The sequence below is a fragment of the Ananas comosus genome, linkage group 12, assembly GCF_001540865.1.
Source record: "Ananas comosus cultivar F153 linkage group 12, ASM154086v1, whole genome shotgun sequence".
Lineage (NCBI taxonomy): Eukaryota > Viridiplantae > Streptophyta > Magnoliopsida > Poales > Bromeliaceae > Ananas > Ananas comosus.
Window position 1 is genome coordinate 11,406,066 of NC_033632.1, and position 14,166 is coordinate 11,420,231.

Below are 14,166 nucleotides of genomic sequence, written 5' to 3' on the forward strand. Positions count from 1 at the left end.
TAAAAGTGCACCGAGGCCCCTTACCTATATTTTAAATTAAGGGAAAACTTCAAATAACCCCCCTGTGGTTTCACACTTTTTCATTTTAGTACCCTGTGGTTTAAAGTGTATCAAGTTAGTACCCTGTGGTTTCTTATTTTATCACTTTAGTACCCTGTGGTTTAGAGTGTATCAAGTTAGTACCCTGTGGTTTTGCACTTTATCACTTTAGTACCTTGTGGTTTCACACTTTATCACTTTAGTACCCTATAATTTAAAAAACCACAGGGTACTAACTGATACAAAATTAAAAACCACAGGGTATTAAAGTGATATAAGTGCAAAACTCAGGTACTAACTTGATACACTTTAAACCACATGATACAAGTGATAAAAGTGAGAAACCACATGAATACTAACTTGATTTGTACATTAAAACCACAGGGTACTAAAGTGAAAAACATTGAAAACTACAAACCGGAATTTTTAAGTTTTCCGGTTTAAAAAAAAAAAGATCCCCTAAAACTTTTCTTTTTTGAATGATATATCCTTCTTAAAATTTTAGGATTTCTTTGTTTGATGTAAATGATGCTACTGCAATCAAAAATTAATTTATGTCAAATTTGATAGCTCTTAATAGATTATGTCAGATGTAGATTAGATTAAAGTATATAATTGCACTAAAAAATCCACTAGTTTTTGGGCTTTGCCAAAACGGGACCACCTTTTCGTTTTTCCAGATTCAGTCCGAATTTTCAATGAACTGACCAAAGATACTTTATATATTTTTCTCTTCCTCCTTTCTTTTTCCTTCGTTCGTTTTTTTCTTTCCGAAGAAGACGGCGGAGGCGGAGGCATAGGCGGAGGCGAAAACGGCCCGCCTCGCCTCTGCCCCTTACGCCCTCGGCGTCGCTCGCGCACCCTCCGCCCTCCTCGCCTCTGACCCCCCGCCCTCCTCGCCTCCGACAGTGTCGAAGCCGCGTCACGACCCTTTTTTTTTTCCTCTTCGACCCTCCTCCACCCGCCGTCCCCACCGCCGGCGCTGTCGACAAAGAGGAAGTGCTTCTCAGGGTCCAGAAGCACGCGGGCGAGGGTGGGGGAGAAAAATAGTCACACTCCGGCGAGGAAAAAAAAAAAGAATAATAAAAAATAAAAAAATTCTACAGAAAATACCAAAAATTATACTTTTTCCTTTTACTTGTATTTGCACCACCTTTCCGAGTGAAAAGCTCTTTCCATTTGCACTACTTCATGCCTTTGCATACTTGTATTTTCTAATCCTCTTAGCTGCGCGTGGGCGCACGCGGAGAGCGTGGAGGACGGTGGCGGCGGAGGAGGGGCCGGCGGCGCCGGTGCGGGCCAGCTTGGTGGCGGCATCGCAGAGGCGGTCGACATTGTCGGCCATGTTCTCGAGGCAGTCGCGGACGGGGCCGGAGCCGGAGCCGGAGCGATGGGGGGAACAGCGGCGAGGCGAGCGACGGCGGAGCAGGCCCGTTCGGTGCTGACGGCGAGCGCGAAGCGAGCGAGCTCCTGGGGGCTACGGCAGACGGCGGCAGCATAGCAATTTCCTGCAGGAAGAAGAAGAAGAAGAGAAAGAGAAAAAAATGAAAGAAAATAAATAATGCAAAATTTTTCTAAATGGTGCAATCTTGATCTAAAGTGTGTAAAATATATTTTAAAAGAGTGTAATTTTTATATAAAATTGTGTAATTTTTATTAAAACAATGTAATTTTTTTTTTAAAACAGTATAATTTTTTTTTTTAGAGTTTAATAACAATAGTGAAATTTTTCTCGCCCTCTCCAACGTGGCCTCAGTGAGAAGACCAGTTTAATTGCAGGAATTAATTAAAATGAGAATCGAAGCGAAGCCCGGCTTGATGCATGCATGGTTTTAATAATTACTGTTCCGGGGCGACGCGGTTGAGGAGGGCGAGAGTGTTGTTGGTGACCTGGGCGACGGCGAGCACCTCGCGGCGCGTGCGGCGGGGTCGAGCTTGGCGGCCGCCGGCTTGGGCGACGCCGTCGAGGCAGGTGGTCTCGTCGGTGAGGGCGGCGCTACACCAGGTGCGGACGTTGCTCATGTGCTAGGCGAACGCGGGGGAGCCGGAGCGGCCAGTGCGGACCAGCTCCACGGCTACGTCGCGAAGGCGCGCGGTCGACGCTGTCGGCAATGTTCTCGAGGCAGTTGCGGACGGGTCGGAGCCGGAGCCGGAGTGGGGGGGGACGGTGGCAAGGCGGGCGATGGCGGGCCCGGTCGGCGCTGATGGCGAGCACGAAGCGGGCGAGTTCCCGAGGGCTGCGGCGGACGGCGTCGGCGTAGCAATTTCCTACAGGAAGAAGAAAAAAAAGAGGCCCACGCACCCTGCGCCTTCCTCGCGGCGGAGAAGGGAGGCGGCAGCGCGAGGGGCGCTTGACGGGGACGGTGACGGAGAAGGTGGAGGAGGAAGAAGGAGGAGGAAGATAAGAAAACAGAGAGGAAGAAGGAAGGGAAGAAGGAGGAGCGAGGAAGGTGGAGGAAGACGTGGGAAAGGTGAAAAGGTGTAAATTTTAGCTAAATAGTGCAACATCCGTCTAAAGGGTGTAACTCTTTATTCCAAACAGTGTAATTTCTATTTCAAATAGTGTAATTTTATCTAAAACAGTGCAAAAGTTTTTTAAAACAGTGTAATTTTGTTTTAACAGTGTAATTTCATTTCTTCTTCATTCTTCTATAATTTTTGATATTTTCTGTAGAATTTTTTTTTATTGTTTATTATTCTTATTTTCTTTTCCTCACCGGAGTGTGACTATTTTTCTCCTCTTCCCTCGCCGGCGTGCTTTTGGACCCTGAGAAGTACTTCCTCTTTGTCGCCGGCGCCGGCGGTGGGGACGGCGAGTGGAGGAGGGTCGGAGAGGAAAAAAAAAAAAGGGTCGTGACGCGGCTTCGACACTGTCGGAGGCGAGGAGGGCGGGGGGTCGGAGGCGAGGAAGGCGGAGGGTGCGCGAGCGAGGCCGAGGGCGTAAGGGGCAGAGGCGAGGCGGGCCGTTTTCGCCTCCGCCTATGCCTCCGCCTCCGCCGTCTTCTTCGGAAAGAAAAAAAAAAAAACGAACGAAAGAAAAAAAAAAGAGGAGAGAGAAAAAGTAATAAGGGTATTTTGGTCAGTTCGCTGAAAATTCGGACTGAATCTGCAAAAACGAAAAAGGTGGCCCGATTTTGCAAAAGCCCAAAACTAGTGGATTTTTTATGCAAATTGGCCAAATATTAATTTAGGTAAATTTAAAACAAAAAATAAAAATTGAAAATATTATTTACAATTATAAATATTATTTTTTATTAAAAAATTTATTGTTTTTTTTCTATTTAATACTAAATTTCTCAAATAATTTTAAATAGCGTAACTTTTATCTCAAAGAATGTAACTTTTACTTTAAATAATGCAACTTTCATCTCAAACAGTATAACTTTTATATTAAAAAGCGCAACTTGCGATTCAAACAGTACAACTTTCGACTATTCGTCTTTTTCTTCTTCTTCTTTATTCTCTGCTTTTTTTGCCTTTCCTATAGCGGTGATGACACATAATAGCCTTCCAATAGAAAAAAAATATTTTTTTATTTTTTATTTGTATTCTTTGTTCTTTTTTTTCATTCTTTTTATGTTTTCCGCTATTGCGCCCCCGTCCTCACTGTTTGTTCCAACTATCATCCCTACCCGACACACTTTCTGTACTTGTTGTCCTCAAAACCTATGGTGGCTTCGTTGCTGTCGCTGTTCAAGGTCATGCGCTCTGCGGTAGCCTCATTTCGCAATCTATGCCATACCCAAAGCCGGTGTCGGCTGAGATGTGGACCATATAAGAGAGCTAAGCACAGCGTCGATGTGGAGGCAATGGAGGAAGAGGCGGCGGGAGGGAGAGGAAGCGGGAGGAGAAGGACAGGAAGGAATCATGAAGAAGGAGACAAATCGAGAGCGGAAGAAGAAAAATGAACAGACGAAAAAAATAGAGAGAAAAAAGAATAAAAATATTTTTATTAGTTTACTAAAAATTCAGACTAAATCTGTAAAATCTAAAATACTGGCCAGTTTTTGTAATAACGCAAGATCGGTGAACTTTTTATAAAAAAGACCTAAACGTTATTATTTATGAGGTCTTTTTTCTAGAAAAAAATTTCATTGATTTTGTGATTTTACAAATTTAAACCACTTCTTAAAATTTTTCATATTCAGTCCACTTCTTCATAAATCCATTTGAATTGCTCTACTGTCCAAAATACTTAAAATATACGTATAAAAAAGCATGTGTTGTACATTTTTGTATTCGAGGAAAAGGGAATATTAGTTAAAAAACAAAGTATAAAAAACACCTGCACCAGATGTATTCAATTTTACCCATATTTCAATTATAAAAACGAAAAAATATATATATATATATATATATAGAATATAATTAAGTGAACTATGCAAGGTTCTAAAACAACAGTTCTCCAATATTTTAAAATTTTAATTTTACTATCTAATATTTTAATTTATTTGACTGAATTTAAAATTTAAGCTATTATTTAATTTGATAAATTTATGATTACGAAAATTACATAAAATATACTAATTAAATCTTTAAAAAAAATAATGCATTCAAATTTTAAAGTTAAAGTGCTGTTGACTATTTAAATCAAACTAATTAGAGAATTAGATAATAAAATTAAAATTTTAAATATTTAAATAGTCATATCAAAATACTTCAGTGTTGAATTAAGTTCTCTACGTTTTTATTTGTAAAAAAATAATTTAAATCTCTGTTAAATTTTAATAAAAATTAAAATCCCAACGTGGTTAGGTATCATTTGATTTAATTGGACCGTGCCACGTCACCACTTTAATTACAATTCGTACGTAATCACTCAATTTGACTTTTAGTCTTTTTAAATTTAATCGTAGTCAACACCTCATGAGGTGGGTCCCACAGTTTCACGTTCCTTCTAAGGAAAATGTTTCATATACTTACTATGTGTACCTTAAAGTGTCCCCCATTGGTATTAGGGATGCAAACGGGACGGATCCAAGGGCGCGAGGGTCCCCCACCTCATACTCTGTTTCTTGTCGGGTCAGGGTGGATTCGAAACGGATTAATTTTATTTTTATTTTTGGCCCTTACTTACTGTTTCATTTTTGGCGGATCAAGGCATGAGTGAATTTTTGGTGGATCATGACAGATCAAGAAAAAAAGGATCTTTCGTCTCTTGATCCATTTACTTGGCCGATTCAGGACGTATTCGGGATAAATTATATTTTTCTATATCTTTTGTTCCCACTTGTTGTATCATTCGGAGTGGATCGGAAAGGAGCTTCCAGCAGCCCGAATTCATTTGCATCTCTAGTTGGTATCCAACATTTTTACTTGATTTCTTTATTTGTACTGTGAATATGTGATTGCTTAATTCTTTTTCGTATATTTCCTTTTTCATATATTTATTCTAGAAAATACGTTAAAAAAAATTATGAAAAATTATACTTGTAGCCAGTCGAGTTTACAATTTGATCGAAGGCTTAAACTATACTGTGCCTTTGTTTTAAGCTATTGAAACTAAACTACGGAAGCTAAAAGTTAAATTAGAAAATTCAAATGTACCGAAGAGTTATTATTTGGCCCATTCCAATATAAAGTAAGTGAAATCCAAATTCGCGATTAAATCATTTGCCGTGCATACATCGAATTAGGATCTAAGTTTCCTCCAACCTAATTATTCTTTAGGTCGAACTCATTGGATAACAGTCAAATTAGACGCTAACAGCATCTGGTTTGGTTGCAGGAAGTTGGAAAATATATATACAAATTTTATCAGCAGTATCTAGGATAGAGAGAAAAAAGCATTTTTTTTTTTTTTAAATTAATTTGCTGCTTCAGTTAAAACTGCAACTTAGATGTAGTTCAAACAACTGCAACTGAGCATTTTTATGCAATTCCAATTATAATTGTTGTACTAAATTAAATATCATATATCTAAATCTGCATGCAGTTAAAACTGCAGCGCAAGTACACTTTCGTGTCGTAAGTTGTTGGTACAATTTGAAGCACCCATAACAATCTTCTCTCCTTTGTAGGTCACTTCAAAGTTCAAACCTCTCTCAGTTGGAGTTCCCCAAAATGTCAACTCCAACAATAAATAACAAAAAAACCCCCAAAAATAATTAAAAAATTTATAAAAGTGTGCAAATTTATCTTAGTTATGTACTATTTTGAAGCGACTGTCTAATCTTTTAAAATTTTAATTTTATTATTTAATTTTTTTATCTATTTGATTTGAGTTCGTTAATAATGTTTTGACTCTAAAATTTAAGCTAATTACTGTTTTAATGAATGAATTTATTATTATGAAAATTGAGTAAAGTATATTAATTAAGTTTATAAAAATAAATAATATATTCATAATTTGATATTAAATTATCGTTAACTGATTCAAATCAAATAAATGAACAGTTAAATTGTAAAATCAAAATTTTAAAAATTAAGTAGTCGATTCAAAGTGGTCCGTAGTTCAGATATTTTCCGTACAATTATTACCTTTTAAAAAATTGACTAAAATATAAAAACTCCTCTATAAATATTCGTTTTTCTTACTTTCCTCACGAATTTTCAAAAATATTTTTATCTTCTTAAAATTTTAAATTGATGTATTTAGTCATCCCCTTCTATCAGGACGTGGTTACTGTTCTATTTATTTTTTATAATTTATTAAAAATATACTCTTAAAATTTGTTTATTTTGCCGTCTCCGTAGCCGCGGTCTCTCGGAATATTTGTGAAAATTTAAGGGAGCAAAATGTTATTTTTAAAAGTTAGATGGACCAGTGAAAAAATGAATATGTATAGTTTTTTTTTTAATTTTAGCAAAAAAAAAAAAAAAAAAAAAAACAAAAATATCTCTCATCGCTTCTCTCTTCGGTCACCTTCTATATCTAGATAACTCTGATCGTGAGGTACTAAACCAGTAAGGCGGGGCTCCGGTTTTCCGCGAGCGGGGGCGGGCGCCGTGCGCGCGGCGAGCGCGGCGAGCGGAGCCGGCTGGGCGATGGCGCTGGCGAGGGCGAGCGAGCGGATGCGGAGCCGAGCCGGGCCTTGGCGCGGGCGCGAGCCGGCGCGGATGCGACCCATCTTTGGAAAAAAAAAGAAGAAAAAACAGAGAGGAAACAGAAGTCAATGTGCCCATACCTTAGCCCATGCTTCTGAAAGTCTTCCCCGTCCTTTCTCACCCATCTCCTCCTTGTCCCCTGCCTCCTCCCAACCCTCTCCCTGCTCGCTCTCTTTGCGGTCTGGTACCGCCTCAGCTCCGTCGCTGGCCCTCTCTGGGAGCACCTCCGCCAACGTAACTGCAACGCTGTCGCTGCGGGTGCGGTAGAGGTGAGGGCACAGCTGTGGCGGAGGGCGACGTGGAGCTATTCTTTCGCACCCATCTCCTCTTCATCCTCCGCCTTCTCCCAACCCTCTCCCTGCTTGCTCTCCTTGCTGTCTGGCACCACCTCAGTTGCCTCGCCAGCCCTCTCCGGGAGCGCCTCCGCCAACGTAATTGCGCCGCTGCCGCTGTGGGTGCGATAGAGGCGAAGGCGACGGCACTGTGATTGCTGCGGCGGAGGGTGCAGCGGAGCCACCACACAAGGAAGGAGGAGGTTAGGTTCGGCAAGGAATGGAGGAGGGTGACGGAGTGGGGAAATTAGGGGTTCGAGGGTGACATGTCGTCTCCAACAAGGTAAGTTCTTAACTCACCCTTTGATTTGGGTTTCTTGGGTTTCTTTTGAGGGTTCCTACTTTCGATTCCTATATCTGGTCCCTCAAATAAGATTTCTTTTGATAAGATCACTACAAGTAAACAGTTGAGATATTTCATAGTATTTCGGCTAATGTACAAGTGGAAATCATCAATTAATTTATTCTTTATATTAAGTAGAACATGAGGATTCATATGAAAAATCTCTTTATTTTACCCAAAATCGCTTTACATTTTGTATGCAGGTTCTCTCAGGGCATGCTTGGTTCAAAATAGAAATTGAAATCAAAATAATCAATATCTAATTTGATAGTCTTGGATAAAATTAAAGAAAACCTACATGCGTTTGTTTAGATTGTCCTAAAAATAGAATAAGATGTGCATCATGGTCAAATATACCTATCTAATAAATTAATTACAAACTTTGGCCTTCCCTATTTTTTCTTTCTCTAGCAAGATATATATGGATGTGGATGGAAATTGTATGTACTGCATGTGTTACTTAATCGAAAAGAATATAGGCCTCATCCGAACACCTTTCGGAGTTGAATTTTATGAACTAACTAGGGCTAAGTATTTTACCTATGGTTTACTAATTGTTTCTAGCGGATCCTAACGGCAGGGATATGTTTGAAAACATCAGGACTTTTGTAGGGACAACATGTGAAAGTTGAACTTTGTAGGAATATATTTGTAATTCACTATGTTTACAGGGACCTGTATGGAATTAACCCTAAAATTTTTATGGTGATAATTTTGCTTAATTTTGTATTTTTCTTGCTAAACATTTGAATGTATTTTATAGGAATTGAGCGATCAGAGAGTATTGGTTTCAATGGTGGGACAAACTTGGTTGTGCACCTATACATTAATAATGCTTCAAATGTTGCAACTGAGGCTTGACACGTCACAAGCTATTTCCCGCCATCGTCGGAGCTGTATTGGCATATTCATATTTGGGCAATTATAAGACCATCTTTGTCTCTCTCATGATTGAGTATTTCTAAAGCTGGCTCATTTTTACATGCTCATGAGATAAGCAATGATGATAAAAAAACCATCAGTCTATATTTGATGAAACACCTTCTAATGAATAACCTTCTTTTCTCTTCTAAGCTGTTTGCATTTGCCAAAACACATGGATAAAGACTTAGATGGCAAGGCAAGTTGGATGGCCATATGGCAACCATTGCAGCCATCAATCTGTTAGACCATTTTTTTTTCGATAAGATGGGAAAAAATAATATCCACTTCTTGAAACTAAACTATCTGAGCTTATCATTGCTTTTTACTAATGTTTATTTCTCGACATATATTGTGCTTTGCCGATAACTTTCAAATATTTGATGGTATCTCTATTGTGATTTGCTTTTTTTTTTTCATGTCTTATCTTTTTTGCTTTTACAGCTATTATACACTCCCGAGGATTCTTTTCCGTCTGCTCAAGTAGCATTGATTTTGTGTGTGTGTGTGTGTGTATGTATATTTAAAATATTGAATAAAAACAGAGTACAACAAGGTAAATGAATTAAGCAGTGAGAAGAGTCCTTGATCTTTTAATATGATGCTCAAAGATGAATGTGAACTTTATAATCTTTAACTTTTTTTTCACTATTATCTTGAATGCATTTTGTTTCTTTATATTGTTTTCCCCCAACTTTAAAGGCTTTCATTGGAAAGGTCTATTCATAATGTTTTTTTTTATCAAATTTATCACGTCTTCTTTGTCTACTCTTGACATTACAGGATCAGATGGACAACATCTCCACTATATTGATTCATTCATATGATTAATATTTTTTTTACGTGATTTCTGTTTCCATTATCATAAAAGAATCAAAAACAATACACATAGATAATAATTAGATCAGAAAGGTTGCTTGAAAGGTTGTTGGAAAGGTTGCTTTCATATTACATTTTTCTTTGCATAGCGAGGCCCACAGGCATTTTTATAGTAATTATGGGTAAGATCATCCCCTCATTCCAATTTGTTAGAAAAAAAAATTCATACAGTCCGGTATTTATTACTTCTACTGTTCACATCTTTCTTATTCATTTTGGGTAATTTATAGTTGCTTTCATTCCTTCCATGTCCTTTGAGGTAATTACCTATATCCTAAATAAAAGCGGCATCTTTACGACGCAGAAATTGAAGCAACTTCAAATTTGCTAGCTGATCAAATCTGAACCAAAATTTTTTCCCTTATTATCTTGGTATTTATTTGCTGTTTTTTATTAAATACTTTTTTTTATGTTTTATTTGTTTATTTGGAGTATGATGAATACATTTTTGTTGCGATAAGATGCTACTCTTGAGCATCTATATAAACTTTGAATCGGGGATCCTAAGCGGTACAGCAGGCCTCTCCGCGATCGGCGCGAGCGGGGGTGGGTGGCGAGCGGGCTTTTTGGGGGTTTCGAAATTGGAACGGTTTCAAGCTTGGTAGATTATTTAATTTGAGTCGCATATTTTTTCCCATATTCTATTTTTAGTTATTTGATGTGGTGATTTTTCCTTTTGTCGCATCAAAATCGCATCAGTTTAAAATTTGATAGAGATTGAGTTGTACATTGATGTGAAGTTTTTCTTTTATATATATATATATATATATATATATATATAGAGCTAGGCTGGTATACTATCGGTAGCACGGAGGCCTCCGTGCTACCGAGTTGTTTTCAATGATGCGCTTCTAAATAGACGATCGGCTCCGTTAGATTGAATCTAACTAATATAAAAGTATTGGAAACTAAGATTTCATGAATTTTCGGCCTCATGTTACCTATGCAAAGAGTAGTCTAAAAATGAACGGCCTGAGAATAAAAATCTATATAAAAACAGTGATAAAGAATTCAAATTAATCGAAGTATTGGTCTTGCTATTAATGTTAAGATAGAATTTTCTATTAATTTTCCATTATTGGCGAGATTCTACACCTTGAACTTAAAACGGATTATATCTACATTAAAATTGTTAATTTTGGAACTTTTGATCACTAAGCAAATGACTGTCGAAAAATTATGAAATTTAGTTTCAAATACTTTTAATTAGATGTGTAGATCAAGTCTAACGGAGCGCATCGCTCGATTTGAAGCCGCTTATTGAAAACAACTGTAGCGCACGGAGGCTCGTGCTACCGATTGATTACCAGCCTAGCTCTATATTATATAATATATATATATATATATATATATATTTTTTTTTTTTTCTTTTTTTTTCCAGCTAACACTTTGGTAGCTTAGAGGATTAATATTGTGCCTGTTTTTTAATGTGTGTGTGGTTCTCCTCTTTAATTTCCTAAATAATTTTATATAATTTCCTGTTTATGTGCAATTCTTCGTACATGTTTTTTTTTTTATTAAAGTAAAAATTTTATCCAATAATTCATTTATTTGGCTTTGTCATTTGCAGCACGGCTTTCGTATCCCCAGTACTTAAGCTTCTGATATCAACAGGACTGGAGTTGTTTGCACCGCCTCAGCCGCTGCTGGGTTCAAAGAGGCAAAACCCTCTCAAAACCTCATCTCTCTCTTTATGGCGCGCGGTGGTGGTGCAGGCGATGGCAGTGGAGACCTAGGCGGCGGCGGCAGCCCTCGCCCTCGCGAAGATCAGCATCAAGTGGGACAGGTCCCTGATTTTTTTTCCCTATTTTCATCTATTTTTTGCCAATTTATGAAATATTTGATTTTCTTTTTTGCCCATTTAATTCATAAGTTTATAAATTGTTCTACTGGTTTTACTGTTGCTTATCATGCTAAACCTATTGACAATTTTTTTATGTTAATTTGAATTGTGCTTATGAAAATTCATTTGCCTTCAGTTTTAAATTATGAACTTCTCCTAGCAAAGTCAAGAATGGCAATGGACGTGGGGAAGCTAACAGTACCTGGGAAAGCTCCTGTACAAATCCGTGAGGCATCAAATGGGGCAATAACACTTGCTGGGTCTACTGAAATTAATGTTAGTACTCAAAAAGAAATGGCTGCATGCTTGGAGCAAGGTTCAACAAATCGAGCTACTGGAAGTACAAACATGAACAACCAGTCAAGGTTGGTGGTTTTGTGAGTCTGATTTTGTTTTTCACTTTGTTGTTGCAATTTGATATAGCTAGATCTTGCATCTATGCTTTTATTCAATATAAATATAATAGCTTCTAGCTATGGCACTACTGAAGCCAAATCAAGATAGAGAAAATTGCATATTTTTTCTTCTTAATTGTAGTAACAGATTTGCACATTTTGTTTTCTCATACTTGATATATTAGCTCATCAGTAATATAGTTTTTCTGATTGAAGTGAATAGCAATGAAAATGAAATAATTTGTAGAATGGCTGTCTCTTGAAAGCATATTTTATTTATTGAAAGCATATACAATTCTCTTTTTTATTTACTTGATATGTAAAATGTCCAAGTAGCCCTTAAATTTACTCAAAACTTTTTACTTACCTTTATTTTAATGAACTATTTTGTTTTCTTTTTTATTGTCATCATGCAACAGCCGTTCCCATGCTATCTTCACAATCACATTGGAGCATATGCGCAAACTTGATCCAATTATGACTTCCGATGGCTCCATGATCGAGGATCTGAATGAAGACTGCCTCTGTGCAAAGCTTCATTTGGTAGATCTTGCTGGATCAGAACGGGCTAAGAGAATTGGTTCAGATGATCTTAAGTTTAAGGAAGGTAGTTCAGTTTTCTCTTCATGTCGTTAAACCAACTGTTTATCTTGAAAGAAAAGTGAAAATTTAAAACCCCTATATTGTTGTTATCAGGTGTTCATATCAACAAAGGACTCTTAGCTCTAGGCAATGTCACAAGTGCTCTTGGAGATGAGAAGAAGAGGAAAGAAGGTGCTTATGTCCCTTATCGTGACAGCAAACTGACCCGGCTCTTGCAGGTTTGGACTGTATATTATTATCCGATAATAAGTTACAATAATGGATATGCTATATCAATTTAAAAAGTGACAGAATATTTTTATTCTCATATGTTTATCTGGAAGCAGCACAGTTTTGCAATAGTTGAATTGGCATTCCAATCAAAGTCTTTGTGTTTTTTTTGCTGTTCGAAATTGGAACAGTTTCAAGTTTCGTAGATTATTTAATCTGAGTCACATACATTTTGGCCATATTCTATTTTTAGTTATTTTAAGTGGTGATTTTCTTTTGTCGCATCAAAATTGCCAGCAGTTTAAAAATTTGATAGAGAATAGACCAGAGAGCTCGTAGATTCTTATTTTAAATTTGAGTTTGCTTGATGTGTTGGTCAACTATAGGAGGATGAGTTGTTACATTGATGTGAAGTTTTTTTTTAATTATATATATTTTATTGTTTTCCAGCTAACACTTTGGTGACTTAGAGGATAATAATATTGTGCCTCGTTTTTAATGTACGTGCAGTGCTCCTCTTATTTCCGAAATTATTTTTATAAGCTTTAATAAAGAACAATCTACGTAAAGATCTGTTTAACGTTTGAATAAGTTAACAAGATTTTTTTTTTCTTTTGTCATTTGCAATTTAGAACTTGATTTTATTTCGTTGGAGATCGAGTATATCTCGCTTGTGGCTGATTTACATTATTTCTAGAGAATAACATGAAAGTCGAAGGATGTATGTCTTTGTGGGCATGATCAATTTTGCTCATTCACCAAATGCTATAGGAGCTTCCTAAGTAAATGAAAGAGATGCAAAATGAACAATACGCTGTCTGTGCATCCAAACTAGCCTTAGACTTTTTTTTTTTTTTTTGGCCCAGTGTTCTGCGATAAACTAAGGAATGGACTGTAAGATTTTTTCTTTGGTAAATTTCATTCACGCCTCCCTGTGGGCAGTATATTTAGGGTTTATAGTTTGTTTTCTAAAGACTCTATGAGATATACTCAGTGTTCTATTCGGTTTTGGACCTTCTTCGATTCATATCGCGATTATTCCCTCCCCCTACTGCTTTTCTTTTCTCCAATATGATTTTACGCTATATGATAAGCTGATGCTTTTGATTTGATATGTATATTAAAAAGTTATAAGTTTTGTTTCTCTTCATAAATTACATGACGCATGTAATGTCTTTATTATACATGAATGAGCTCATTAAGACTGATCCTGTGTCGTTTGTAATTACTAATTTGACAAAATTTTGCTTTCTAGAAAGCCCATACAGTTATTGCAGGCATATTCTCTTTATTGTTTTGTTGCTATAACTATGTTTGGCTCTATCAGGCTGTGGGATTTTCTTTCATATCGATTCTTCCAAACTTTTGTTCGGATGTACCATATAGACAGGTGGTGACTGGGAGGGGTGGCGATGGGGGGGGGGGGGCGAGGGGGGGCCCTGTGGGGTGTGTGGGGCGAGAGGGGTTTAGCTGAGTAAATATATTTGTGGTGTCATTATATTTATTTTTTAACTTTGTCTTGAATGAGATAGGACAGTGATCTCTCTTCTGTGG

General features: G+C 37.3%; 1 protein-coding gene across 1 annotated transcript in view; it reads left to right on the forward strand.

Moving 5' to 3' along the window:
* Positions 7,795-14,166, forward strand: part of LOC109717985 (kinesin-like protein KIN-4A) — a 13,177-nt gene continuing 6,805 nt past the window's right edge. Inside the window, exons 1-5 of the mRNA XM_020243952.1 lie at positions 7,795-10,162; positions 11,132-11,347; positions 11,541-11,769; positions 12,219-12,406; positions 12,496-12,620. Of these exons, the coding sequence (XP_020099541.1) occupies positions 11,576-11,769; positions 12,219-12,406; positions 12,496-12,620 (507 nt within the window). The 5' untranslated portion in view covers positions 7,795-10,162; positions 11,132-11,347; positions 11,541-11,575. The remainder of the gene's footprint in view (positions 10,163-11,131; positions 11,348-11,540; positions 11,770-12,218; positions 12,407-12,495; positions 12,621-14,166) is intronic.